The sequence below is a fragment of the Callorhinus ursinus genome, unplaced genomic scaffold, assembly GCF_003265705.2.
Source record: "Callorhinus ursinus isolate GAN/ISIS: 27379988/994484 unplaced genomic scaffold, GSC_fseal_2.0 scaffold13, whole genome shotgun sequence".
In the NCBI taxonomy this organism is placed as follows: domain Eukaryota; kingdom Metazoa; phylum Chordata; class Mammalia; order Carnivora; family Otariidae; genus Callorhinus; species Callorhinus ursinus.
In genome coordinates this window covers 12,015,657-12,043,119 of record NW_027397075.1, presented here as the reverse complement: position 1 = coordinate 12,043,119, position 27,463 = coordinate 12,015,657, and the positions used below count along the sequence as shown (strand labels likewise).

The 27,463-nt window shown below is 44.0% G+C and overlaps 2 protein-coding genes across 16 annotated transcripts in view; one reads left to right on the top strand and one right to left on the bottom strand.

The window, feature by feature from the left end:
* GLYR1 (glyoxylate reductase 1 homolog) overlaps positions 1-1,294 on the bottom strand; it is a 36,105-nt gene extending 34,811 nt beyond the window's left edge. For 3 of the 10 annotated variants that reach the window (XM_073899562.1, XM_073899561.1, XM_073899563.1), the window contains exons 1-2: positions 1,143-1,292; positions 70-106 (exon numbers count right to left, since the gene is read on the bottom strand). In XM_073899562.1, the coding sequence (XP_073755663.1) occupies positions 70-106; positions 1,143-1,180 (75 nt within the window). In that variant the 5' untranslated portion in view covers positions 1,181-1,292. Of the gene's footprint in view, positions 1-69; positions 107-1,142 lie in introns of all 10 variants that reach the window. The other 7 variants (XM_073899568.1, XM_073899569.1, XM_073899564.1 and 4 more) reach the window with 5 other exon arrangements.
* A 60-nt stretch (positions 1,295-1,354) lies between these two features.
* UBN1 (ubinuclein 1) overlaps positions 1,355-27,463 on the top strand; it is a 42,955-nt gene continuing 16,846 nt past the window's right edge. For 2 of the 6 annotated variants that reach the window (XM_025859000.2, XM_025858999.2), the window contains exons 1-12: positions 1,357-2,077; positions 6,645-6,932; positions 10,155-10,241; positions 10,791-10,886; positions 11,245-11,379; positions 12,092-12,195; positions 12,905-13,343; positions 20,102-20,172; positions 21,424-21,553; positions 21,731-21,849; positions 22,077-22,205; positions 22,391-22,537. In XM_025859000.2, coding sequence (XP_025714785.1) covers positions 6,684-6,932; positions 10,155-10,241; positions 10,791-10,886; positions 11,245-11,379; positions 12,092-12,195; positions 12,905-13,343; positions 20,102-20,172; positions 21,424-21,553; positions 21,731-21,849; positions 22,077-22,205; positions 22,391-22,537 — 1,706 coding nt within the window. In that variant the 5' untranslated portion in view covers positions 1,357-2,077; positions 6,645-6,683. Of the gene's footprint in view, positions 2,078-5,976; positions 6,202-6,644; positions 6,933-10,154; positions 10,242-10,790; positions 10,887-11,244; positions 11,380-12,091; positions 12,196-12,904; positions 13,344-20,101; positions 20,173-21,423; positions 21,554-21,730; positions 21,850-22,076; positions 22,206-22,390; positions 22,538-27,463 lie in introns of those variants that run through there. The other 4 variants (XM_025858997.2, XM_025858998.2, XM_025858995.2 and 1 more) reach the window with 4 other exon arrangements.

Here is a 27,463-nt window from a genome sequence, read left to right as displayed (position 1 = left end):
ATGAATCTTACATTCTCCACCTTCTTAAACTCAACTTCAGATATCTTCCATTTGGAGCAAGACACTCACCTTTCCTGGCCAAGGAGGATACCGGCCGAGTTTCCCCCTAGAGAAAACACACAGTCAGCATTTGCCCTGGAAAAGCCAGTCCATCTCCTTCAACCCACTCAACATGAAATTTATTTTCCTAACTCTCCACCTGCACCCTCAAGGGCCAAAACAAAAGCTGGCAAACAGGAGTTCTTAATCTGGCTTCCACAGCTGGGCCCAGGAGGCCCAAACTCTTCAGAACTGAAATACAAAGGTGCATACTGTATGTGCATTCTTTTGGTGACAAGGAATACAGAACAACAAAACCAATCAAGAGTCACTCGTCTAGAGTCTCCCTTGCCGGGGGCTGGGGGTAGTTTGCAATGTAAACACAGACTTCCCCTTACACAGTCTGGTTTAATTCACCGTGAGACCAGCCCGGCTTTGACAAATGCTAATGGAAACCCTCCTCTGGGTTGAGAAGTGAGCTACGTCGCTCCAGGGAAGCGGCGACAGTCAGTCTTGGTTCGGGCGGTTGTCTGGGACACAGAAGCAGACCACGAGAGGCACCCAAGAAGGCACTGGTCACTGCCAAGCCTTCGGCTGTAAAGGAGAAGTCTCCCTTCCATTTCTTCGCGGGGCAGCGCCAGCAGTCCGGTTTCGACACCCCCAGCCAAGCCGCCCGCACAGGTCGGTTCCATCGCAACGCGGGTTTTGACGGGCTTGCCCAGGCGAGATGGCCCCGCGGGCTCCCCGGCTCTCCCGCTTTCTGGGGAGCCTCAGGAAGACCCCAAGGACCCGGCGTCCGCGGGAGCTGTGCGGCGCCGGAGACTCCCTTCACGGTGGCCGCCGGCGTGCAGGTGCGGAGCGAAGCCCTCCCCCGGGCGGCCCTGGGGCTCAGAGCCCGGCCCGCCGCGGCCACTCTGGCCTCAGTCCCCCGGGGCCGGGCTGCCCCTTCCGCCCGGCGTCGCTCCCAGCGCCGGCACCTCGTCTCGCCCTCTCTCCGCAGCCTGGAGCGCATAGAAAAGCAGCTCCGGGGCTGGCCGCGAACCCCGCGCCCAGTGGGGGAGTTCCCCGGCGCACCTCGCTTAGCCCTGGCCGCCCGGACTCACCACACCAAATCGCCGAGCCGCAGACTCACAGCCGCCATCTTACCACCCAACCACCGCCGACGCACGGGCCGCCGGGAACATCAGGTCGCCCCGGCACCGCCCATTGGAGTGAGCCCGGCCACGTGATGGGGGCCGGCTGTCACCGGCCACGCCGCTGCCCTGACGTCACCGCGCCCGCAGGAGTTCATTGGCCGGCCGAGAGGCACGTGACTGGGGTGCCGCGGTCTCGGCGCGCCGGAGCCCGGAGACTCCCGGCTCCTTCCCCCTCCCTCCGGCTCGTGACAACGAAGCGCCCGCGGTCTGAGGCGGCGGAGGTGGCGGCGACGGTGCGGCCGTTCGAGTGCGTGAGGGAGCCGGCCCTGCGGCCCGCCCCGCCCCTGGGCTCTGGCCTCCAGTCCCCTCCCGTTCGCGCTTCCGTTACGGCCGTTAGTTCCGCGCGGGGGCCGGCCGTGTCTCCACACCGGGAGCTGCCCTGACGGACCTCGGCGCGGCCTGGAAGCCAGCCTCCGCTCGCGCCCGGGGCCCGCGCCGGGCGGGCTCTGCGCGGCCTCGCCCGGGGGGCGGACGGGTCCTTCGGTGCGCGCTTTCTAACGGCCGGCGTCCGGGGAGCGGCTCGGAGCCCGCGTCCGCCGCCTCAAGTTCTCCCGGGGCGCCACTGCAGCCCGCCCAAGGTCCCGAGCTGCTCGACCGACGTGGAGCCGGCGTCTCTCCGCTTCCTACGGGGCCGGCGCAGCGGCACGGCTGGCGAGGCTCCCCCGGGCGCGTGGGGACCCGGCCATGGGCCGCGGTGCGGGTTGGCCGCCCGCCGGGAGGAATGGCTCGGGGGCCGGCCGCTAGCAGCGCCGCAGCCCGGGCGCCCGGGCCGGCATGAGGACGGCCGCGGGGGGACGAGTGCGGCCCTCGGGGCCGTAGCCTGCGTCGCGCCGGGGACAAAGGTGCGTGTCTTTGTCGGGACCGGGCTCTCATGTACGCCTTGTTATAGTTTGACACTTTTAGAGAAGTTGGGAGCTGGCTGTTGTGACAACAGGAAGGCAGATGCTCGCGTAGTTTCAGTACGTGAAAACGAAGTCATTGAATGGGGAACTGTTCACAGCAGTTCAGCCTAGGGCCCAAACACTCCGGGTGGAAAATAACGGTTTCTGAAAAGGTCCCAGTCCCAGTTGCAGACTCCAAATATGTCTAAGTGTCGACTGAAGAGTTTTTCTTGAGTCGCCCTCTGCTTGAAAAGGTGGCGGAAGCTCACGCTTCTCCTGTAGGTGTTTTTGTTATAGAGGGACTTTGGTTGTAAGAGTGGTTTTTTGTGTGTTTGGCGAGTTGGCTTGTCCGCAGCTTGGTTTTTCTTGGAGATCAGTTTCCCTAAAGTACCGTCAATTAGTTTCAGGAGCTGTCATTTACTGTTTTATATTGCCTTTAGGACAAACCGGTAATTGAAAGCACATTTAAGATTCCAGGAAATGATCTCATAAAATTCAACACACGTTCCTAATTTTAAAACTCTTAATTTTGAGCAATTGAAGGATATTTTAATGGTTTGATAAAATATGTGAGATTTAGATCAACATCCCAGTGGACCTAGATGCGTTTCCATGAGAGTCAGAGCATGGCAAAGAATATAGGTTTAATATTATCCTGTAAGTTCTAGCCAATGCAATAAGACAGGAAACAAAAATAAGAGACATTTCAGAAAGAAGAAAAAAAATCTCATTTCCAGGAACGACAGGACAGCCTCTTGTGGGGGGGGCGGGGAGCCATTAAATGAGTTCAGTAAGGAGACTAATTACAGGGGCACCTGGGTGGCTCAGTCCTTAAGCCTCTGCCTTTGGCCAGGGTCCTGGGATCCAGCCCCACATCGGGCTCCGTACTCAGTGGGGAGTCTGCTTCTCCCTCTCCCCCTCCCCCTGCTTGTGTTCCCTCTCTCGCTGTCTGTCAAATAAAAATCTAAAAAAAAAAAAAAAAAAGACTACATAATCATAATACAGAATTAAGTTTTTCTGTTTCACTGATAATCAGTTTGAACATATAATAGTTAAGAGGGTGTATAATGAAAAAAATGTGTAATTCGTGGGAATAAACCAAGATGCAAAAGAAAGCTAGTGTTTCTTTGATAACACCAGTTGAGGTTTTTTGGGAGGGATGTTTTTATGTGTACAATACTGTGCTTTTATTTAGAATGATGTTCAACTTGTTAAAATTGAGTATTTAAATACCTAGTTTTTCTTAAGCCTTTTAAGTTTTACTCCCACATTTTTTTTTTAAGATTTTTATTTATTTTGAGAGAGAGAGGAAAAGAGCAGGGGGAGGAGCAGAGGGGGAGGGAGTAGAAGGGGGAAAGAATCCCAAGCAGACTCCAAGCTGAGCGGGATGCAGGGCTTGATTTCAGGACCTGAGATTATGACCTGAGCCCAAACCAAGAGTCACTCAACTGAGCCACCCAGGTGCCCCCAATTATAAATCTAAGAATAGGGGGTGCCTGGGTGGCTCAGTCGTTAAGCATCTGCCTTCGGCTCAGGTCATGATTCCAGGGTGCTGGGATCGCACCCCGCCTTGGACTCCCTGCTGGCGGGAGGCCTGCTTCTCCCTCTCCCACTCCCCCTGCTTGTATTCCCTCTCTCACTGTCTCTCTCTCTCTCTCTCTCTCTCTGTCAAATAAAATCTTAAGAGAAAAAAAAAACAAATCTAAGAGTAGTTATATAAAAATAAAAATATTTGACCCTTGATAAAGCTTCAGTTAATGTATCAGTTTAAAAAATTACATTCCACTAAACAGTGAACTCTTTTTGCAATGTTGAATACCCTTAAATGTTTTAAGCTGCATTTAAAGTTTTTGTTTTTGTTTTGTTTTGGGCATGGAGCCCAGAGCCGGGCTTGAACTCACTACTCTGAGATCAAGACCTGATCAACCTACTGAGCCACTTAGGTCCCCTGCATTTAAAGTTGTATATGTTTTTTCTCTCAAATACTTCAAACTTCTAAAATGTACTTATAAGCCTAATGGTAAAATCTTTCCAAAGACATAACTCATGTAAGTCTGATAGATGTAGAAGTCAGGTCTAAATGAACACTTCGAAACTTCTATTTTTTTTTTCAAATTAAAATTGTAAGTCTAATAGGTTAATCATTAATATGTCTGATTTTTCTTAAATGTTTCAAATAACTTAGTAACAAGTAGCAAGTAATTATCGTGATGATTATAAAATTTCGTCTAAAATCTACTGTTAATACGTCATAGGTTTGATTTACTTTATTCTCTAGTCTTATTTATAAAGTCACACAACCTAGAGAAGCAGTTTTACCATTTAGGTGAATGAAGTTACAATGTCTAAAATTTGGACCATGATAAGGTTACATTTTAAAAATTACTGCCTGACGGGGACAGGAACCTGGTTGCCCCTTCCAGGGTGAACTTCCTATTATCCCATCTGTTAACTGGAAGGTTCCCTTCTTACAGTGTGACTTTACCTGCTTGTGTCAGTGGGGGACCTTTAAGCCTCAGCTTTCAGCTGTGATTTATTTTCACAACCCAGGGCATCACTAATGTCCTGGGGGCCTTGAAAGTTTTTTTTAGGGGAATTTCTTTCCAACATTTTAGTGCACGATGGTTTTTTGCACTACCAACCTGTTTTGCTGCTAATCACTTTGCTGCCTACTTAGAATAATTTTAACTCTTCATTTTTAGATATTTTATTCCCTGATCTTAGCGATCATAATTTTTGGTCATAGTAGAAAAAAATGAACATTACATGTATACAAGTAGACATTCTTATATGCGGATATATGTGATATGTGTAAATCTTCCTGAATTAGTTACTAATCATTCATTAATGTCAAAATACAGTGAGCTTTTTTTTTGGAACTTGTCAGAATGATTCCTAGGTTGACCTGAAATAATAAACAGGCTGGAATAACTATTATTTTTAAAAGAAGAATAATAAAGATGAATTTTTGATTGAAGATATTAAAATATACCATAAAAATTTTTCAAAATAGTATAGTTTTGGTTAAAGAATGTCTAGATATACTAGATTAATCTAACAGGTTGGATTTCCGTAGTAGATCTTAAGATGTCTAATACATTACTATATAACATATGCCAAGTCAGGGGAAAGAAAGATTAGTGATTGATGTGGGAAGAAGCCAAGTTAGAGAGTTCAGTGTGAAAACTAAATTAAAATTTCTTTTATATCTCACTTTAGTATATATGTGCTGCCGAAGCGAGCACTATACCTCACTTTATTTTTTTTTAAAGATTTTATTTATTTATTTATTTACTTATTTGAGAGAGAGAGAATGAGAGATAGAGAGCACGAGAGGGAAGAGGGTCAGAGGGAGAAGCAGACTCCCTGCCGAGCAGGGAGCCTGATGCGGGACTCGATCCTGGGACTCCAGGATCATGACCTGAGCCGAAGGAAGTCGCTTAACCAACTGAGCCACCCAGGTGCCCTATACCTCACTTTAAATTAAACAGTAACAGAGCAGGAAAAAGTAGTTGTAAGAGGTATGACAAGCATTGTATATCTCTATCAAAATTTATAGATTATAAGAATAAATCAGTTTTAAAAAAGCTGCAGTTTTTTTTTCCAACCATTCCCTTAATGCTGGATATCAAGGTTGTTTTTACCATTTTCCTGTATAAACAAGGCAGCAGTGAATATTTTTATTTAGTGTCATGGTAGAAAGTTCATACTAGAGTGTGAGTTTAAAAAAGGACATAAGATTATACCTGAAGTGCGCGCGCGCACACACACACGCTATATATATAGTGTGTGTGCGTGTGTGTGTGTGTTTGGATATTTATATTCTGTAAACCCTGGGCTGTAAACCCTGGGTGTTCTGAGCTTTACAGTCTATTTTGACCATTTCCAAGCAACTTTGAAGGTCTTTGGCATGTGATAATTTTTTACTTTGCCGAGGCCCAGTTGTGGGTGGACAGACGCTGGTGTGTTAGGAAATGAGCCGAGCCACACTCCTCCTGAGACACTGGTTTTTTACTTACCCCAGAGGAGGCAGTACCTTCTGTGAGCTGTTGAAAACTTTCTCATTGGAAAGATGGGCCCTAAATGTAAGTGTACTGCTGGTGATGAAAATACAGAGATCTTAAGAAAGAGATTATTCTCCGCCAGAAAAAAAAAAGTGTTAGATAAATGAAAAATATTCTCTGGTGATGTTTGCAGTTTTGAGGATTCTTTAAGGCTCTATCAGCATGGATTCTCTAACATGTAAGAACTATTGACTGGCATAGAAAAAAAGACTAGAAAGAAGTATGCTGAACACTATCTCTGAATGATAAGATTTGGGATGATTTACATTTATATTTAAAAATGGTATATTTAAGATGAATAGTATTGAAGAAGAAAAAAGCAGTAAGTGGTAATTAAGATCAACTTAACAGTGGATTCTTCTTGACAATGAAATTCTTTTAAGCTTGAATCTGAATAGCTGAACAGGAGAAATTATCATTTTTATCATCTTGGTTTGACCTGGCCCTTCTTTTAATGTTAACAGAAGCCATGCAGTGACACCCGCTAAGACTTGTTGGTAGCCATGTCGGAGCCCCACAGGGTCCAGTTCACCTCTCTCCCAGGTTCTCTGAATCCTGCATTTTTGAAGAAATCCCGGAAAGAGGAGGTTGGGGGAACAGAACAGCATCAGGACTCTGAGCCGGCTGCAGCAGCTGTTCGGATTACACTCACCCTCTTTGAGCCAGATCACAAGCGCTGTCCAGAGTTCTTCTACCCGGAGCTGGTGAAGAACATACGAGGGAAGGTAAAAGGCCTTCAGCCCGCAGACAAGGTACACCCCAGCAGCCCCAGACTCAGTCTGCAGATATAATGCGTGGGACATCCTGTGCAAAAGGGATTTCTAGAAGGTGGAAGCAAGATTAGAAAGGCTCTGGCTATCCCAAGATCATGGCACTCAGTCCAAAGCAGTCACAAGGTGTGCTGGTTTTGCCTCTGGGCAGGAAAGGATAGAATTCTTTCTAGAACCATTCTCCTGATTTATGCTAGAGAGAACACTGTACATCCAAGGCTAATATGAATTATGCCTAATAATAAACACTGAAGCCTTTCATGCCAAGGTGTTCATGTTATGTGTAAATGTGACCAGCCCCTGGCTGTTATAGCACTGGAATTTTGTGCAGGACATTTTTCTTTTCCAACGGAATCTCACTCTGCCTGGTGTAAGGGCAGACAAGAAAAGACACTGACTGCTCATGTCTTCTGAACAGTGAGATTCAGGATAGTTTCTTCGATGGATAGAAACCTATTTTTATGGGAGTTTTTTTATATTTTTGTCGGAATTGGGTTGTACCTTTCAGGTCTTTTGAGAATCAGTTTGATTTCTTAAATGTTTTTTAAAATGACCTATTTATTTTCCTGGCAGATTTGTTTTGCTCTTTAGTATGGAACTTCTCAAACATGCACAGAATAGGAGGATAGTATAATGAGCCCCCGTGTACCCATCACCAGCTTCAGCTATTACTGATGTTCTGATAATTCATTAACATTGTAAAATTAAAACTATTTACTAAATTAAATACACAACAAAAGTGCATATATGATAAATTCACAACTTGATGCATTTTCACAAACTCCACACACCCTTGTATCCTGTGCCTGGATTATAAAATGTAATATTTTCCAGGACACCAGAAACCCTCTTCCTGCCCTTCCAAAATACTATCCATGCCCACTGCCCTGATTTTCGACAGCTTAGATCAGTTTTGCACGTTTTTGTTTTTACGTAAATGGAGCGGAATGCTACAGCACGGGTAGGAAATAGGTGAGGAGCACAAGCACTCCTCAGTGCACTGTGCTGGGCTCTGAGGCAAAGGTGAGGATCAGCCTAGTACCCGGCTCACAGGGTGTTTGAGGATAGAATGATATCATGTAGGTACAGGTTTTAGCGGCATAACTCAGTGGCCAGAGTTCTTCCTTCTAATTCACTCTTGTGCTGTTGGGGGTGAGTGCCTTTGGTTAGGAGGATTATCTGTTTTCTTTGCTCAGACAAAAATGTGTTTCCTTGATCAAGATCTCATTAGCTGAATGGAAGCCAGTGAGTTTGTGCCAAGGGTCAGCCTTTTATATGAGGGCTATTGGGCAAGATTAGAAAAAATAATTTCAAATCCGTTCATGATTCCTTTTCCAAAGTAGGAATGGGATCTTCCTTGAGAGGAAGAGACAGTAGCAGGGATTGGTTGAGGTCTTTATTTATGGGCTCAACTGAAATTAGAACTCAAGTGCTCTGATTTCACCTTTTTGAGGGATCCAGAAGTTCTTCTCCATTGCAGAAAAATGTTTGGAGCATACACAGAGAACTTTGGATTCAGTTTCAGGGGATTCACTCTTGGACTTCAGATTCAGAACGCTGAATCTTTGTGCCTACTCCGTGGTTTTCAAAGTATTATGTAATCTGAGGGATTCATATATTAATTCAGTTGGCATATGTTTCTTATAATGTAAAGGCACTGGGTGAGATGCTGAGGACTATATAAAGGTGGAGAAGGCACTATCCCAGCCAGCCTCAAAGGAACTTTCAGTCTTATAGGTACTTTAGAATTATGCCAATACAGGTAGCAGGAGTTACAATGTGGCAGTTGTTTAAGTCTGATACAAATACAAAGCCCTGCAGGGCTTGGACAGCAGAGAGCTTACATCCTGGATGCTGTGTTTGGACAGAGTTGGACCTTCATGCATGCAGGAAGTAGTACTTTTTGGACAACTCTTCGCAAGACATAAGAGAGTACATGTTGTGTCTAGTACTGCTCTAGATTGGTGGAATTTTTTTTTAACCTTTTTTTTTTTTAGATTTTATTTATTTGAGAGAGAGAAAGAGCACAAAAGAAGGGGGAGCAACAGAGGGAGAGGGAGAAGCAGGCTCCCCGCTGAGCAGGGAGCCCAATGCAGGGCTCGATCCCAGGACCCTGGGATCATGACCTGAGCCGAAGGCAGATGCTTAACCAACTGAGCCACCCAGGCGCCCCACATTGGTGGCATTTCTTAAAATTATTTTAATCACTTAGGTTATATGTGATCATTATAGAAAACTTTGGAAAGTACAGATGAGTGCATGTTTTAAAGACCACTCACTTGTGGCTTTTATATGTACGTTCCACAATATCTCATTTAACTGGTCCTTCATGAGTAGATGGGATTCCAGTGGGCAGGGATGGGAGGGTGGGGTAATAGAGTTTTGTCTTAAGATAGGCATCCAATCTTTAGTGATTTTGGTCTACTCTGGAGTCTTAAATGTATTTGGTATAGGAGTCTTTTATTAAAATTAAGTTTCCTTTGCCAGAGAATCTTAAAGTCCAACTCTGGAAAATTTACTTGAGAAAAATGCAACAGTAAATTTATGGAGTAGAAATAAACTTTGGAAAACCACATGAAAATATTTGGAATGCATATTGACATTGGGAGGAAAGACAAGATTACTGATCCATCAAGATGAGCTTCCAGGGAAAGGGAATGCTGTGAACCTGGTTTTGACTTTTGGTAGCAGTGAAGGAAGTGCAAGTTCATACCACTCTACGAACCAATACAGCAGAATAGCTCTCAAGGGCTTGCACTATTTTCACTGCGTTCTTAAACTTTTTGAGCTATTGACTGCTTTGGAAGTCAGTGAAGCCTATGGACCTTCTTAGAGTAATGTTTTTAAATGCGTAAAATAATTTTTAGGGTTACAAAGAAAACCGACTATATTGAAACAGTTCTATACAGGTTGAGCATCCCTAACTAAAGGCCCTTTGCCATATTTGGAGCCCTCTAGGACCTAATGCTATGGTGGGTGATTGTAGGCGTTTAGTTTTGTTGAATTACGTGAATGGAAACTTTATTTTCTTAAGCAGCTAGGTAAACACTTTTAGGACAGTAGCATGTATTTTATCTTGTCTTTTTTGAAACAGTTGTTTTTATTATGCAGTTTATGCGTATTAAGTAGTCAGTGCAGGTATTATGAATAGGATTGTGGGAATTTTTTTGTGATTCTTATTTTTGTGGAATGGTCTCTTTACAGAAGAAAGATCTCTCAGATCCTTTCAATGATGAAGAAAAAGAAAGGCATAAAGTGGAGGCCCTTGCCCGGAAGTTTGAAGAAAAATATGTAAGATTCCTCTCTTGGGCAACAAAACAACCTCGTTGAGTGGGAGAGGTTTCCAGACATTTTTATGTTCCTTTAGTGGATTATCATCTAAACAAGTACAGAGGTTGGAGAGAACAAAATGCAATTATTAGATAAATGCATTAAGGTAGAGACAATGCGTGTGGCAGGCACTAGTGTGTGACGCTAAGTGGATGAATGAGCAAGAAGGGCGTTTTACTCCTAGAATTTATGCTTAGAATGAGAGTTTTGATACAAAGCCATTTAGTTCCTTTTTCTTTCTTAGGCCATTTTGTGCAGATACAGATCTGTTCTATTTTAGAAGGTCTTCAAGGGAATGGGGTTTGGGGTGGGTGTAGGGGTGTGTGACCCACTGATTTACAACCTTTAGTCACTAGTTGTTGGAATTCAAGGCAACAATTAATTCTGTGTATCAGAAAAAGCATGTGACCTTAGACTTAAAACATTTATTGTTAAGAGGGTAGGCCTTATGCTATGGGTTTTTACCACAGTTACACATGGAAAAAGCACATGACCTATTTTGTATTTTAGGGTGGAAAGAAACGTAGAAAAGATCGGATACAGGACCTGATTGACATGGGGTACGGTTACGATGAATCTGACTCCTTCATCGATAATTCTGAGGCGGTAAGTCTTTACTGAAAATGCCTTTGGAGCCACCACACCCTAGCTTCTACTGGTGATGGTCTGGAGGCGGAGATCGAGTCAGTGTGCGCATGCCCTCAGTGTGAAGAAAAGGCTGCCCTGGTGAGTTAGAGAGGAAGTGACACGCTTGATCTGGCCATGGTTCCCTCACTGAAAATGATGACCAGATCTGTCCAAACACCTTTGAGCTAGGACATTTGTGGTTGACCAGTACCAGGTCTTACCATGCTAAGTGGCAGAAGAACAGAGTCATATCTGCCCTGTCAAGACCCACTCTGCACCTTTGGACTATTTATTAGTACCAGAACTTGGAGCTGACCATTTGTTTTCCCCCCTTCAGTATGATGAACTTGTTCCTGCTTCTTTGACTACAAAGTATGGAGGATTTTACATTAACTCCGGAACCCTGCAATTTAGACAAGCATCAGAATCTGAGGATGACTTCATTAAAGAAAAGAAGAAAAAATCTCCAAAGGTTAGAACGTACTTGCTTTTGGATTTCAGAAGTGCTTTTTTTACATGACTTTATAAGATCAGTAGGTGACTTGCCGGAATGTCTGCTGGTTTAGGATGGCTCAGGAGCTTGGTGGAAAGGCATGAGCCCTGCTGAGGCTGACAGGTTACTACTCACACCTGCACTGTGGCCAGGTGCTGTGGACCTAGAGGTGTCCACGCCTGTGTCCCAGCAGGCTCGGCAGGGATTCATTTGTCAAGGTGGTCTCAGGGCGGGGACTAGGGCAGTGAAGGGTGTGGAGTGAGGGGAGTTTGCACCAGCCTTGCTGTGTCTCTTCTGTGGACATGTAGAGGACTTCAGTTCCCAGGGCTGTCACCCCAACAAAAACAAGTTAGCCTTAAGATGAGTGTATTTTGAAATCTGTCCACCACTGCCTGTATGTTTAAAATAAGAGGTAGGGCCCATATACAGCTAACTTGAACTAGAAAAGTTTCAGGCTACAGAATGGCCTCTTGCCTCAGCCCTGGGTGCTTCCAGGAGACACTGTTAGTGGGAACGCTGTGTTGACCTGCTGCAGGTCTGTGGTCCAGGGACCGATCTGAAAGCTGTTGCTCATGAAGGAAATAAGGCAGCTCTCAGGATGTCCCCTGGGCGGAGCAAGGCCAGTGCTGTGTAGTGCACTTGCTCCCTGAGTTAGGGAGCCGTGTAACTGTGCCTTGTCTTTAATTCTCAGAAGCGGAAGTTGAAGGAAGGTGGTGAGAAGATAAAGAAGAAGAAAAAAGATGACACTTATGACAAGGAGAAGAAATCGAAAAAGTCCAAGTTTTCCAAAGCCGGGTGAGAGGCAGCAGCTTCTTTGCTAGGATAAAATCTGAACTGTTAGGGCAGGACACCTGGGAGCTGACGCGCCCTCCTCCTCACAGCTTCAGAAGAAGCAGCAGGGCCTGGCCTTCCGTTCCCCTCACGCCTCCCACAGTGCCCTTGTGGGCATTGGTGCTTTCACATCTCTGTGTGTCAGACATGGGACTTCTCTCTGGCCCTATGTCAGTGTTGGCAGCAATTTCTGTCACTGTGTGACTCTTGATGTTTCTTGTTCTCTTGGGCACCCCTCTGCCCCAGTTCTCCTTCCGTCTCTGCCACTTCCCTTTGTCTTCTGTGGTCCTGCTGTCTTCGCCTCACTTGGTCTCACCCCAGCTGCCCTTCAAGTTGCTGCTGCTCTCTGCTGCTTCTGCTTTTTCCTTTTAAATATTTTTCTTGCCCCCCACCGCTTTTTTGCAACCTTTTATTTCAGCCTGGCAGTGGTTTTTAAAAACACATCGGATATTTAGCATTCTGTGACACTGTTTTGCTAACCTGTATTAAATCTCAAGCTTTGGTCCCAGCAAGAAGGAGCTCCATATGCCAAGAGGAGGGAGGAGGAGTAACAGGGTGGCCTTGTGACTGAGGTTCCTGGAGACAGTTGCGCTGGGAGCAGGGGCTGTCTCTCGTGAATTTCCCTTTTGAGGTGTACTGCAGCCCTCATAACCAATTTCCTCCTTGCTTGCAGCTTCACGGCACTGAATGCCAGTAAGGAGAAGAAGAAAAAGAAATATTCTGGGGCTTTGAGCGTTAAAGAGATGCTGAAGAAATTTCAGAAGGAGAAAGAGGCTCAGAGAAAGAGGGACGAAGACCATAAGCCCGTAGCGGTCTCGTCGGCGGAAGCTCAGGGCCTGCGGGAATTGGAGGGCACCTCTGACCCCTTGCTCTCGCTCTTTGGCTCCACTTCTGACAACGACTTGCTCCAGGCAGCCACTGCCATGGACTCGCTGACTGATTTGGACTTGGAGCAGCTGCTCAGTGAGTCTCCAGAAGGAAGCCCTTTCCGTGATATGGATGATGAGAGCAATTCCCTTGGGGTGGGACTGGACCAGGAATTCAGGCAGCCCTCTTCCCTCCCTGAAGGCCTGCCTGCACCCCTGGAGAAGCGCGTTAAGGAGCTGGCTCAGGTATGGTGACACAGAGTGGCCGGGCTTTCCTGGAAGCGGTTTGGGCAGATTGACGCTGGTTCTCCACCACATGAAGCTCGCTGCCCAGAGCAATCCTTAGTGAATTGGCAGTTTCAGTGTAAGCTTTTCCAAGCTCTCTTCTCTTCCCAAGTAAGGAAACTGTGTAAGCTTTGTCCATCCGGCATCATTTTTAGGCCTTTTGTGGTTCTTTCACTTCTGGAAAATCTACTTTCTTCTTGGGGGGGGATTTCTGTCTTTCCATTTCCTGCCTATCAGTTCCTTCCCCACAAATATCTTTCCTTTGGTGCAATAGACTGACACTAATGTTGGCAGCAGGCAACTGGGGCACAGATCCGTCATTTTAGTAATCTTTTGAAAGTTTTCAAAATTCACAAAAGTTTGCAGATGAATGTTACACAGAGTACGTGCTGAAACTGGGTTTCCGTTGCTCCTTGGACTTGCCCATCATCAGTGTTAGGTAGTGATTATAGGAATGCCTAAGGTGTGGTAAATAAAAAGGAGCTGAACCTTAATATTGTCTGTGAACCATTAAAAACAGCGACAGTCTTTGGGCTATAGCAGCCGTTGGCAATTGGGAATTGATTTCTAGAGTGCTGAGAATTGTCAATTCAGTAATGTATTACTGACCATAAACCAAGCATGGGTCGTTAGTTATGATGACTTTTAGTTAAAAAACGTTTTACCTTGGGCATCATGACTTATAATGCAACTCCTGTGGCATTTATACCCTGTAGCTTAAGTATTAAGCCAGTGATTCTCACAGGATTTCAGAATCACTGTTACGTGAAATCTCTCTTATATTTTAGGGTAGGGTAAAATGTTAACCACTGCTACAAATGATTTTCTTGTTTCCAAGAAATATTTAAGCACAACATGCAAAGTAAAGCAAATGTCTTCCTTGGATTTCTAGTTCTTCCTCGTTAGCCTATGTGCAGTATTTTGTTTGAATGTGATGATATAAATGAATTGTGCCATGTTAGGGATTCAGGGTATATCTTAGTAGGACATGAAGGTGGAAGTAGTTGAATCTGAACTTGGCATGTTTGAGCATACTGTTCTGTGTTTGCTCTCAGAATTTATGTTTAAAAAAATTACTCCTTGTTCTTCTCAATCCTCTGCTTTGTAATCAAATTGTTTTGTAGTTTCTGAAGTCTTGTTAAGTAAGTTGAGTGAGGTATATGTGGCAGTAGCCAGTCGTTTCTTTAGAGAAAAGTCAAAACCATTCTTGGATGTGTCCCTACCCCCAGCATAGGTAGTGTTCTAGTCTGATAACTTAGATTCATTATTTCAATTTCTTGGGAAAGATGGACTAATTCAATGGAAACAAAGTGGCTTAACATGAATCGGAGTTGGGTTGTGATTCAAGAAAGCCTCGCTTTCTGGAGTCCCCTGGATGAACCGTGAGCAAGCAGTCCTTCCTCAGTGATTGCCAAGTTCTCTCTTGGGACAATGGAGACAGGGTTCTGGATCCCATAGATAAAGTAGGCTTGGGTTTTGGTGGGAAGGGTGACCAGGACAAATTGACATACTGAAATGAAAATACAGTGTTCATGTGTGAAATCGATACTTCAGTCATCACCTGGCCCTTCTACTATAACAGTGTTAAGAAACTTTGGGAAATGGGGTAGAAAATGGGGATTACCCATCATTCTGCCAATCTGAAAACTATTTTCAATTTGCTTATTACTTTCTAGCTTCTGTGTATGTTTTTATGTAGTTGTAATTATAGTTGTGAATAATTGTTTCCTGCTTTCTTCACTTAATAAATATTATAAAGCCCTCATCACTTGATGGTTGCATGGAAAAGGCTTATTCTTGGAAAGTTACTTAATGCCATTCCAAAGGATCCCCAGGGGCTCCATTCCCACAAGGGCCTGACTTGGGTACTTGGAGGCTCCCGCATGTGCGCACAAGTGCTCTAAACCCATACCTCTCTGAAAATCTGCTGGGAAAACTATTCTTCCCAGGAGAAGAATGCCTATGTACACAAAAATTGCGTACAATTCCAAAAGTCACCCATGGATATTTCGATCCTTAATAAGGAGCCCTGTCCTCAGTCTTAAACTGGACATTTTCTTTTTAAAATTTAAATTAAACGTAATGTACATAATTGTAACATTAGTAGCGTTATGTGTTTCTCACTTTATTTTTCACTCCCCTTATTATCTTTTTTCCTCTTTATAAGATTGTTTACATTTAAAATTTTGGCTCTAGATGATGATAAATGTATCAGTTTCTACTGTTATCTAGAAAACTGCCCAAATCTTAGGGCTTCAAAGAGCAATTCATTTCTCCTGACTCTGGGTGGCTGGGCAGATCCTCTTCTGGTCCTGCTTGGTTCACTCTTGTGGCTGTGTTCAGCTGGCAAGTTGGCCGGGTCGGGACGGCTGGGACGGCTGGCCCCTCCCTCCTCTGATCTTTGATCCTGGGTTTCTTCAGGGTATGGCAGTTTCAGGGCAACATTTCAAGAGAATGAAGGTGGAAGCTGCAAGGCCCATAAGATCTAGCCATAGAAGTTGTGTGTTCACATCACTTCTCCCACTCTATTGGTAAAGCAAGTCGCAAGAGCAAACCACTTTGGAGGGTTGGGAAATTAGAGGCCATCTCCCTGTGGCAGAATGCATGTACTGGGAGGGAAGGGATCTGAAGTCCTGTTTGCCATCTACCACAGTCCCGTAAACAGATTCTGATGTGGTATGTATCCGTCCTTTAGGGATTAATCTTTGCTGTTGGAAGCAAAAATTAGATTTACCTTCTAACTAGATGTGATCCTTAAAACTTTGAAAACTTACATATGTTAAAGAGGTATCCCAAGAGGGCCACCTTGGTGGATGCCCCAGCAATGGTCACTGTTTTCTTATGTTAGCCTGTTTTTCATTTCCTGTTCCCTTGTACTGTACATTTTTATAGACCCCAAGGAATCCAATGATTTGATTTGATGGCCTTACCCTGTCTGCACTTAATATTCTTGATTGTACCTTTTGTCTTGGTTGGTGGAAAGTTCAGCTGTGTCGCCACCCCCCTCACCCAGGTTACTTGTCTTGATGTAATTTGGCAACTACTCAGCTTGGTCCATACAGATGACCCAGGTCTGTTGACTCAAGCATAAAATGGGAACAATACTGAGGAAAGAAAAGAAACAGAAACCCCATGTCACCCATTCCTCTAATCTACCTGCTCACAGCTTACCCTCCCATAGACTTAGAACTGCATCACAAATCCAGGGAGACCGGGATCCAAGGAGAAAAAGGTAGAAAAAAACCCAAAAAACTAACCTGTTTGATCTTTTCTAAAAAGAAAATCATACCAGCAAAAACAGATACAATATATAAGGTTCTGATTTAGGTGCTAAGAGGCTGTAAGTGGCTTTTCTTATAATTAAAACAGCTCATTAAAGGGCTGTTGAAATTATTATAAATCAGCATGATTGGGCTGTGTGGTTTAACTTCATTGCCTAAGTAATCTAGGATTGATCAATTTATACAACTCTTTAGGCAAGAGTGTCTCAGGGTTGAGGAACCTCACTTATTTGTGGAAGACTATCATATAAATCTGATTGTTCCTTTAATTAGATTTATTTAAAAATACAGCACTTAAGGGGCGCAAGGGGCACCTGGGTGGCTAGTCGGTTGAGCATCTGACTCTTGGTTTTGGCTCAGGTCATGATCTCAGCGTTGTAAGATTGAGCCCCGCGTCAGGCTCCATGCTCAGCTGGGAGTCTGCTTCTCTCCCTCTGCCTCTGTTCCTCTTCCTGTTCACACACTCTCTCTTTGTTTCTCTCTCTCTCAAAGTATTATTTATTTATTATTTATTTATTTGACAGAAACAGTGAGAGAGGGAACACAAGCAGGGGGAGTGGGAGAGGTGCAGGCTTCCAGCGAGTAGGAGAGCCCCACGCGGGGCTCGATCCTAGGACTCTGGGATCATGACCCAAGCCGAAGGTAGATGCTTATCGACTGAGCCACCCAGACGCCCCTCTTTCAAAGTATTTAAAAAAAAATAAAAGTATAGCACTTGACTAATTATCTCAGTATAAAACCAGACCCTCAGAGATAATTGTCCACACAATTGAAAAGGCATCAGAAAAAAAATCTTCTTAAAAAGTATATAGCCAGAAAGCTTCTGACACATTGGAGGAACTGGCTGATATCTAAAAATAAAATTTGAATGGAAACCTAAGCTTGTTGATAGGTCTGACAAACAGTGGGGCATTTGAAATACATGTTAAAGTAATTAGATTGAATTAATATGGAAGTGCTTCTGGGTCTTGTAAGTAGCAGTGTGTAAGCTTAAGCAAAAGAATGACTCAGTTTTATTTTTTCTCAAACTAAAATCGTACTCTCAGTACATTAGAAGTGCCAAGAATTCTGAATACTTCTGAAAATGTAAGAAATTGGCAGGTGAATGGATTAAAAGTCATGCCTTTATTTCATTTCCATCCATCCGTTTCACCCCCTTTCATCCTGGGCTTTTGCACTTCCTCCCTCCCTCCGGGGTCTGCAGAAGCTTGAGTTTTGCGTATCTTCTGCAGGTTCTGTTTGTCAGTTCCAAACTTTCTTCCTCTGGTTGCATTCTCTCGGTAACACCTGTTTTTCCTTCATGCATTCACTCAGGCAACATTTACTAATAAGCTCTATTATGTGATAGGCAGCTGTGGGAAGTATATTGACAAATAAGATTCAGTTCTTGTTCTCCATGAGCTTGTTTTGTAAATGGACCAGTAGACATGTAAACACCTGGCTGTAGGACAGAGCAGAATGAGGTAAGCTCTGTGATGTTTGGGTGGTCAAGCAGATGGTCAGGTGAACAGCCAGCTTTGAAGAGGTAAGACAGAAGCTCCTTGAGGTACATAGGAATCAGACTGGAGGCAGTAGGCTTGGCCAGGCTCAGTGGTGAGATGGTCTTATAGGAAGCCAGGGCATAGAGCTGGGGATAGACAAGGAGTTGTTGAATTGTTGGATGGTGGGGACTCCCTGGAGTGTGGTAGGGGTTGGGAGCTGGAGTGGCTGGCTGGGGCCAGATCCTGGAGAATCATAAATGCCACATAAAGGAGTTTGGATTTGATTCTGGGCTTGGAGAGAGCTACCTCAGGGTTTTAAAGAAGGGAGTGGAAGGATTTCCAGAGGATGGAGTATAGTTATTAGAAGTAGGGAACACAGAAGTAGGAGCAGAAGCTAGTAGGTTTGGTCTTGGGTAAGTTGAGTGTCCATACCAGAGGATCATCCATTCACAGAAGTAATTGGAAATTCTAATCCAGAGCTTAGAAAAAAGGGTATAGGCCTAGAGATTTAGATTTGAGAGATGTATGGGCATTATGTGTTATTTCAAAGCTGTGAAGGAGAAGTATTAGGAGAAGGTAGTTCTAGATAGAATTTTGGGCTCCATCTCTATTTAAGGAGTTAACGGAGAAGATGGAGAGGGAGCAGAGGTAGGAAAAGGACCCAGAGGATACGGTGAGGGAAGGCAAGTCGGGTGATGGGAAAGTGGAGGGTCGATCTCAGTGCCTACAGTCTCAGATGGCTTGATCAGGGTTGACTGTTTTAGACAATTATCTTATTGCCTTTGTTTGTGGTCATTATTCTGTATCACGCCTGATTTTAGATGATTTATTTTTGCCTAAAGCCTTTGGACCAGCAACTCTTGGGTTTAGATCAGTGGTTCTCATTCCCCTCTGCACTTTAGAGTTACCAGGGTTCCTTTTAAAGAAACAGATTCCTGGGGCGCCTGGGTGGCTCAGTCGTTAAGTGTCTGCCTTGGGCTCAGGTCATGATTCCAGGGTTCTGGGATCAAGTCCCACATCGGGCTCCCTGCTCGGCGGGAAGCCTGCTTCTCCCTCTCCCACTCCCTGGGCTTGTGCTCCCTCTCTCGCTGTGTGTCTCTCTGTCAAATAAATAAAATCTTAAAGAAAAGAAACAGATTCCTGAGCCTCATCCCCAGAGATTCTGATGTGATGGGTCGAGGGTGGGAAAAGCCGCCAGGTAATTCCAATATGCAGCTGAATATGAGAACCAGTGGTTAAGACTTTTGCCGTGATTGCTTTCCTGACTTCTGCACTCAGTGCCCTGGCTGCCTGCCGTGGCTGCCGTCCAGGGTGCTGATTGTGTTCTCATGGGAAGCGAAAGACTGTACAGTAGCCTGCGCTGCTACTTGTGTCAATAGGTAGGAAGGTGTGTTAGTAGTTCAAGTGGTCTGGGTCATAGAATTTGTGATACACTCTAAGTACATTGTGAATTTCCTAAAAATTACAATGTCCTTAAATGCTAAAGCAGCACTTTTATTATTATTTAGGGGTGAGGGGGGATAAAGACCTTTGAATTTTGCGGTTTTGTTGACGTTCTTGATTGTTTTTATATTGTAGACGTATGGAAATACCAACTCACAGTTGAGGTGACAGACTGCCATTCACGGGAGTTAACTAGCTGGTTGAATCAAATGCATCCTGATTGCTTTGACTCTGTATGATTTTCTTTTATGTGACTGTCATTTCAAGTCCTGGGAAGAATGACAGTCCATAGATGCTTTAGTAGTGTTTGAAAAAAGCTGGATATACCAATTGTGGAGTATATAGTGATCATATGTGAACTTAATCTGGGATTAGGGCTGAGTAGGGAAGGGCACAGTGAGGATTTTATTGAATCGACAGGTGTTCTGTAGGGACTGACTGGTCTTGTGCCTGTGGGTTGTGTGGTCGTGTGGGGAAAGTGCACTAACGGATGTTACTGTCTGCTGTGAACCAGGCTGCCAGAGCTGCTGAAGGAGAGAGCAGACAGAAGTTCTTCACCCAAGATGTTAATGGCACCCTCTTAGAGTGAGTATCTTTTGTTTCCGTGCGTCTGCTGTTACCATGCCTGGCTTGAGCAGGCTGGGGAAATGAGCATTGATTGAACTACATTAACGATAACCACTTATGAGAGAAAAAATGGTTTTTGTTTATCTTTTTTTTTTAAAGGGGGGTGGGTACACCAAATATGTGTTTCCAAGAAATGATAGACCTTAGTAACCTTAGGCAGCAGGTGTTATTGGAACACTGTGTATAATAATCATGGCCAGTTGGAAGAGGATTTCTTGGCAAGTATGAGATGAGAGAGAGAAAAAGTGTTGCTTGCTGTCTTTGAGAATCCAGAAAAGTAAGAGATAACTTGGTGCAGCCACAGGAGCCTGCTCTCCTGGGATCATTCTCTTTTCACTCTCACTTCTCCCAAGGCCAGGGTATATAAATACCATCTCGTGGCACTTCTCCGGGATACCTGAACCTCTGAGATGTTGCACTGTATGAAGTAGATTAAAAAGCAAAAAAACCCTGCACATATAAACCCAAACCAGGTTCTTAGTATCCGGTCTTCCAGCTTTGCCAGCTTCTCTGTCGCGTTATTTAGCAGAGGAAGCTTGTTCTCAACAAGTGAGGATTTTGCACGTGTAAGAACAGTTGTCAAGGCTTGGGAATATTCTAGCAAATGACCAGGATGGGGATTGGCCTCCTGGGTCAGGAAGCCTGGACTATAGAGAGCACCTGAGGGTCAGCACACATGAGAGATTTGTGTCAACAATAGTGTGCTGGAGCATGCCAAATACAGAGAACTCAAAGGATTGAAGACAAATATTTTTCTGCTCATTTAGATGGGAACACTGGAGGGGTGAGGATTTCCCTGACCTCCTTATTAGGGATAGAACTGGGGAAAAAAGGAAACGCTGTTGGAAGGTATTTCCTGTCTACAGCAAGTAACTCAATCACTTTCATTTTGAAAGCTCTTATGTGAAATTTAGTACTTCAGAGCTTGTTCTCTCAGGTTCTGTTTTCCTGACTACCTTTTAGTTGGTCTTGTCTTTGACCTGAGGGTCTTGACCCTCCGTACCTAGCCAAGTTCATCAGGTGTGGGAGTTCTGATTTGGCGACTGCTGGGGATCTGTTGCACTCGTCACTCTTTTACATTGCATGACCGACAGCATAAGGTTTGATCTGTTGTTGGCTCTTAGTTTTCCTCTCTGCAGTAGGGTGGCTTCATGATGAGAGGAGCTCCAGGGAGCTGCAGGCTCTTGATGACTCTGTTCTGTTCTTCAGCATAGAGGTGCAAACTCGGGAGCTGAGTAGCCAAATCCGTTCTGGGGTGTATGCCTATCTTGCTTCATTCCTGCCCTGCAGCAAGGACACCCTGGTCAAACGTGCTCGGAAACTTCACCTCTATGAACAGGTGGGTGACTGTGGAGTAGAGTCCTTTGGCTTCAGGGCCCAGCAGAGAGGGTGACTGAGTCTTCACAGATGCCACATCTGCAGTTTGTCCTGCCTTCGTGCGATTATTCCAGTAGTGTATCCTCAGTATAAGAAGTGATGAGTAAACCAGTCTTAGGATATGTCCTGCTCTCTGCAGGGGGGGCGTCTGAAGGAACCTCTCCAGAAGCTTAAGGAAGCCATTGGAAGGGCAATGCCAGAGCAGATGGCCAAGTACCAGGATGAATGCCAGGCACACACACAAGCCAAGGTCGCTAAGTAAGTGTGTCTCCTGGCTCTCACATGACATCATCCTCTTGCCTCTTCTCTCCCCCCCCCCCATTATTACATTTGTGAATGAGACTCTTGGCTCTTCTGCAGCATTTTCACCTTCTCTTAGAAGTTCGGGGCGGGGCTTTGGGCAGGGGGGAGGTGGTGGATATGGGGGGAAGTAGTTCTTCCGTGGTGGTGACTTTAGGGTCCCATTGGTCCTATTCACACTATAGGATGCTGGAAGAGGAGAAGGACAAGGAGCAGAGAGAGCGGATGTGCTCTGATGAGGAAGAAGATGAGGAAAAGGGGGGCAGGAGGATAATGGGACCCCGGAAGAAGTTCCAGTGGAATGATGAAATCAGGTGTGCCCAAACTGGGACCTTGCCTCATTGGAGGGTTTGTGGGGCCAGTGTCTGAGCATGTTCCTGTGTTTCTAATGAAGGTTAGAATCATTTACTTTAATTAGGGCTGCTGAAAGCACACGATTGAAACCTTGAAAGAAGCATTTGGGGTGGTTTGAAGTTTTTGACTTGTCTCTGCCCCTCAGGGAGCTGTTATGCCACGTGGTGAGGATAAAGCTGGAGAGCTACGATCTGGAGAGGAACAACAGGACCCAGTCTTGGGAGGACTATGTGAAGGCCTTTCTGGATGCTGAGGTCAAACCTCTGTGGCCCAAAGGCTGGATGCAGGCCAGGTGAGGGCCGTGAGCAGCAAGTATGGTCCGTGTGGTGAGGAGGTGGAGTGTTCTTGTGGTAAAGAAATATTTGAGTGCTTCTGTTGTGCCAGGCCAACAGGGTCCTGTCCCTCAGGAGGTCACCGTCTAGCTGACTCAACCCCCATCTTACTGGAGTAATCAGGCAGTGTACAGTTGCTGGGAATGGCTCTTATTCTTCCTTTGAAGAGGGAAGTTACCGGTGGGGTTTTTTTGTCTTTGTTATTCTTGTCCCACTTCAGCTCCTGGTTGGGGCATGCTCATCTCACCTCAGTCTGCCCTTACCTGTTTTGAGATAATGGCTCCTCGTAGAAGTTGAGAGGTAGATTCATCTTGGAAACATCTTCCGGTTCTGAACAGAAGTCTCATTTTCGAGTAGCAGGGCTGACTGCTTATTGGAGTTAAGTGCTGAACTTCTGTGTTATGTAGCTCAGGTGAATGGACTACAGCTGCCATCCACAGGCAGGAAAGCTGGCTGGAGCTAGTGCTCTTCCCCCTGCCCCCACTGTGGGAAAATAGACTTTACATAAAATTTACCATCTTAACCATTTTTGGGTGCATAGGTCAGTGTTTGTTTTGTTTTAAAAGATTTTATTTATTTATTTGACAGAGAGCACAAGCAAGGGGAATGGCAGGCAGAGGGAGAAGCAGGCTCCCTGCTGAGCAGGGAGCCGGATGTGGGGCTTGATCCTAGGACTCTGGGATCATGACCCGAGCCAAAGGCAGCCACTTAATTGACTGAGCCACCCAGGCGCCCCGTCAGTGGTTTTAAATACATTTACATTGTTGTGCAACCATCACCATCCATTTCCATAACTCTTTTCATCTTACAAAACTGAAACTCTGTACCCATTAAACGATAACTTCACATGCCCCACCCCTCAGATTCTGTGACCACTGTTCTACTTTCTGTCTATGATTTTGACTCCTCTGAGTACCTCATAGAAGTGGAATCATACAGAATTTGTCTTTGTGTAACTGGCTTATTTCACTTAGTATAATATCAAGGATTTGTCTGTATTACACATTACAGAATTGCTTCCTTTTTAAGGCAGAATAATATTCCATTGTATGTATAGAAGACATTTTGCTTATCCACCCATCTGCTGATACTTAGGTTTCCATATTTTAGCTATTGTGAATAATGCTGTTATGAACTTGGGTGTACAAATACCTCTTCAACACCCTGCTTTCAGTTCTTTTGTGTGTATGCCTAGAAGTGGAATTGCTGGATCATGTGATAATTGTATGTTTAATTTTTTGAGGAATCATCAATGTCTTCCATAGTGGCTGTGTCATTTTCCATTTCCACCAACAGTGCACAAGGGTTCCAATTTGTCTACATTCTGCCAGTACTCGACGTTTTCTGGGTTTTTGATGGTAGCCACTGTAATGGACCTGAGGGTGGTATCTCCCTGTAGATTTGAATTTTCCTAGTGGTCAGTGGTGTTGAGCATCTTTTCATGTACCAATGAGCCATTTATGTATCTTTTTGAAATGTCTATGCAAGTCTTTCATCCATTTTTTATTTTATTTTATTTTATTTTTTTCAGATTTTATTTATTTGACAGAGAGAGACACAGAGAGGGAACACAAGCAGGGGGAGTGGGAGAGGGAGAAGCAGGCTTCCTGCAAAGCAGGGAGCCCGATGGCGGGCTTGATCTCAGAACCCTGGGATCATGACCTGAGCCGAAGGCAGACGCTTAATGTCTGAGCCACCCAGGTGCCCCGTTCACCCATTTTTGAATTGGGTTAATTTGTTTCATTGTTGAGTTTCAGGAGTTCTTTCTGTATTCTGGATATTAATCCTTGACAGATGTGATTTCCAAATATTTTCTCCCATTTTGTGAGTTGCCTTTTTACTCTGTGGATAATAGCTTTTGGTGCACAAAATTTTTAAATTTAATGAAGTCCAATTTGTCTACTTTTTGTTGCATGTACCTTCGGTGTCATATCTGAGATATAATTATCAGATCCCATATCATGAAGCTGAGTTAATTTTTGTATATGGCATTAAGGGTCCAACTTCAGTTTTTTGCATGGGGTATCTGGGTTTCCCAGCACCATCTGTTGAAAAGACTGTCCTTCCTTTATTGGTCTTTGCACCTTTGTCAAAAATTGTTTGACCACATGTGTGAGTGAGGGTTTTATTTCTGGGCTCTCTGTCCTATTGCATTGGCCTCTGTGTCTGCCTTTATGTCAGTAACACACTGTTTGGATTACTGTGGCTTTGTAGTACGTTTTGAAATCACGAAGTGTAATTCTCCAGCTTTATTCTTTTTCAAGATTATTTTGGCTATTCAGGGTCCCTTGAAAATCTATATGAATTTTAGGATGGGTTTTTCTATTTCTGCAAAAAACACATTAGGATTTTGCTAGCAATAGCATTGAATCTGTAGATTGCTTTGGGTAGTCCTGAGATTACAATTCAATAATATTAAGTTGTCCAGTCCATGATGGGTTGTTTCCATTTATTTATGTTGTTCAGTAATGTTTTGTCATTTTCACTGTACAAGTCTTTTAGGTCTTTGGTGAGGTTAATTCCTAAGTTTTTCTGTTTTTTTTTTTTCTTTTGATGCTGTTGTGAATAGAATTATTTTTGTAATTTCCTTTTAGAGTGTTCATTTTTCATGTACAGAAATACAACTGATTTTTGTGTGTGTTGATTTTGTATCTTGATACTTTGCAAAATTCATCCTAAAATTTTTTGGAATCTTTAGAGTTTTCTAAATAAAAAATCATATCTGCAAACAGGGCTCACCTTCTCCTTTCCAATTTGGATGCCTTTTGTTTCTCTCTCTTGCCTAACTGCTATGGTTAGAACTCATAGTACTAGGTTGAATAGAAGTGGTGAAAGCCTGCATTCTTATCTTGTTCCTGATCTTAGAGGAAATGCTTCAGCCTTTCCCCGTTATGATGTTCCCTGGGGGGGCTTCATATTTGGCTTTTATTATGTGGAGGTATTCCTGTTTCTAGTTTGTTGAGTGTTTTCATCATGACAGGGTGTGGTATTTTGTCCTTTGCCTTTTCTGCATCAATTGAAATGATCATGTGGGTTTTTTTTTCCTTCTGTTAATGTGGCATATTACACTGATCAGTTTTCATATGTTGAATCACCCTTGCATTCCAAGCATAAATCTGACTGGGTTGTGGGCACCTGGGTGGCTCAGTCGGTAAGTGTCTGCCTTTGGCTCAGGTCATGTTCCCAGGGTCCTGGGATTGAGTTCCCCTTCGGGCTGCTGCTCACTGGGGAGCCTGCTTCTTCCTATACCCCTCCCCCTGCTCATGATCTCTCTCTCTCTCAATAAATAAATAAAATCTTAAAAAAACAAAAAACAAACAAAAAACAACCTCACTTGGTCATGATGTATAATGTTTTTAATATTCTCCTGAATCCTGTTTGCTAGTAGTTGGGGAGTTTTGCATCAGTGTTAATAGGACATATTGGTCTGTAATTTTCTTGTGGTGTCTTTGCCTGGTTTTGGTATCAGGGTAATGCTGGCTTCATAGAATGAATTTGTCTTTCCTCTTCAGTGTTTTGGAAAAGTTTGAGGATTGGTGGTAGTAGTTCTTTACGTATTTGGTTGAATCCACCCATGAAGCCATTATCAGGTCCAGGTCTTTCCTTTTGTCAGGAGATTTTTGATAACTGATTCAGTCCGTTCACTAGTTACAAGTCTAGTCAGATTTTGTATTTCTTTGGGAAATAGAGAAAGTCTTAGTAGGTTTTGTGTTTGTAGGAATTTGTCCATTTCAACTAGGTAATCCAATTTGTTGTGTGCCGTTGTTTATAGTACTCTCTTAGAATCCTTTTTTATTGTAGAATCAGTAGTAACGTCCCCACTTCCTTTCCTGATTTTGGTAATTTGAGTATCCTCTTGAACATTATTAGTCCATCTAGCTAAAGGTTTGTCAATTGTGTTGATGTTTTCCAAGAACCAACTCCTGCTCTTACTGATTTTTCTCTATTGGTTTATTCTGTTTTATTTACCTATGCTCTGATCTGTATTTCCTTCCTTCTGCTTTCTTTAGGTTTAACTTATTCTTTTTCTAGTTCCTTAAGTTGTAGAGTTAGGTTGTTGATTTGAGATTTGTTTTTTACAATGGAAACGTTGATAGCTATAAGTACTCCTTTGCATCCTTTGTATCATAAGTTTTGGTATATTGTGTTTTCATTTTCATTCATCTTTAAGTATTTTCTAGTTTCCTTTGTGATTTTTTTTCTTTGATTCATTGATTGTTTAAGAAGTATGTTGGTTAATTTCCACAATTTTGTGTGTTTTTCAGTTTTCCTCATGTTACTGATTCGTAACTATATCCTCTTGTCAGAGAAGATACTTTGTATGGTATCTATCTTTTTAAATCTTTTTTTTAAGATTTTATTGATTTGAGAGAGAGAGCATGAGCACTGAGGAGGGGTGGAGAGGGAGAGGGAGAAGCAGGCCTCCCGCTGAGCAGGGAGCCCGATGGGGGACTGGATCCCAGGACCCTGGATCATGACCTGAGCCGAAGGTAGACGCTTAACCGACTGAGCCACCCAGGTGCCTCTATCTTTTTAAATCTCTTGAGACTTAATTCGTGACCTAACATATGGTCTGTCTTGGGAAATGTCCTATATGCACTTGAGAAGAATGTGATTCTCTTGTTGGGTAGAGTGTTCTGTGTATGTTGTTAGATCTAGTTGGTCTACTGTGTTAAGTTTTCTATTGTCTTATTTGTCTTGTGTCTGGTGTTCTTTTTTTTTTTTTTTAAAGATTTTTATTTATTTATTGAGAGAGAGAGAGAATGGTAGAGAGAGAGCATGAGAGGGAAGAGGGTCAGAGGGAGAGGCAGACTCCCTGCTGAGCAGGGAGCCCGATGCGGGACTCGATCCCGGGACTCCAGGATCATGACCTGAGCCGAAGGCAG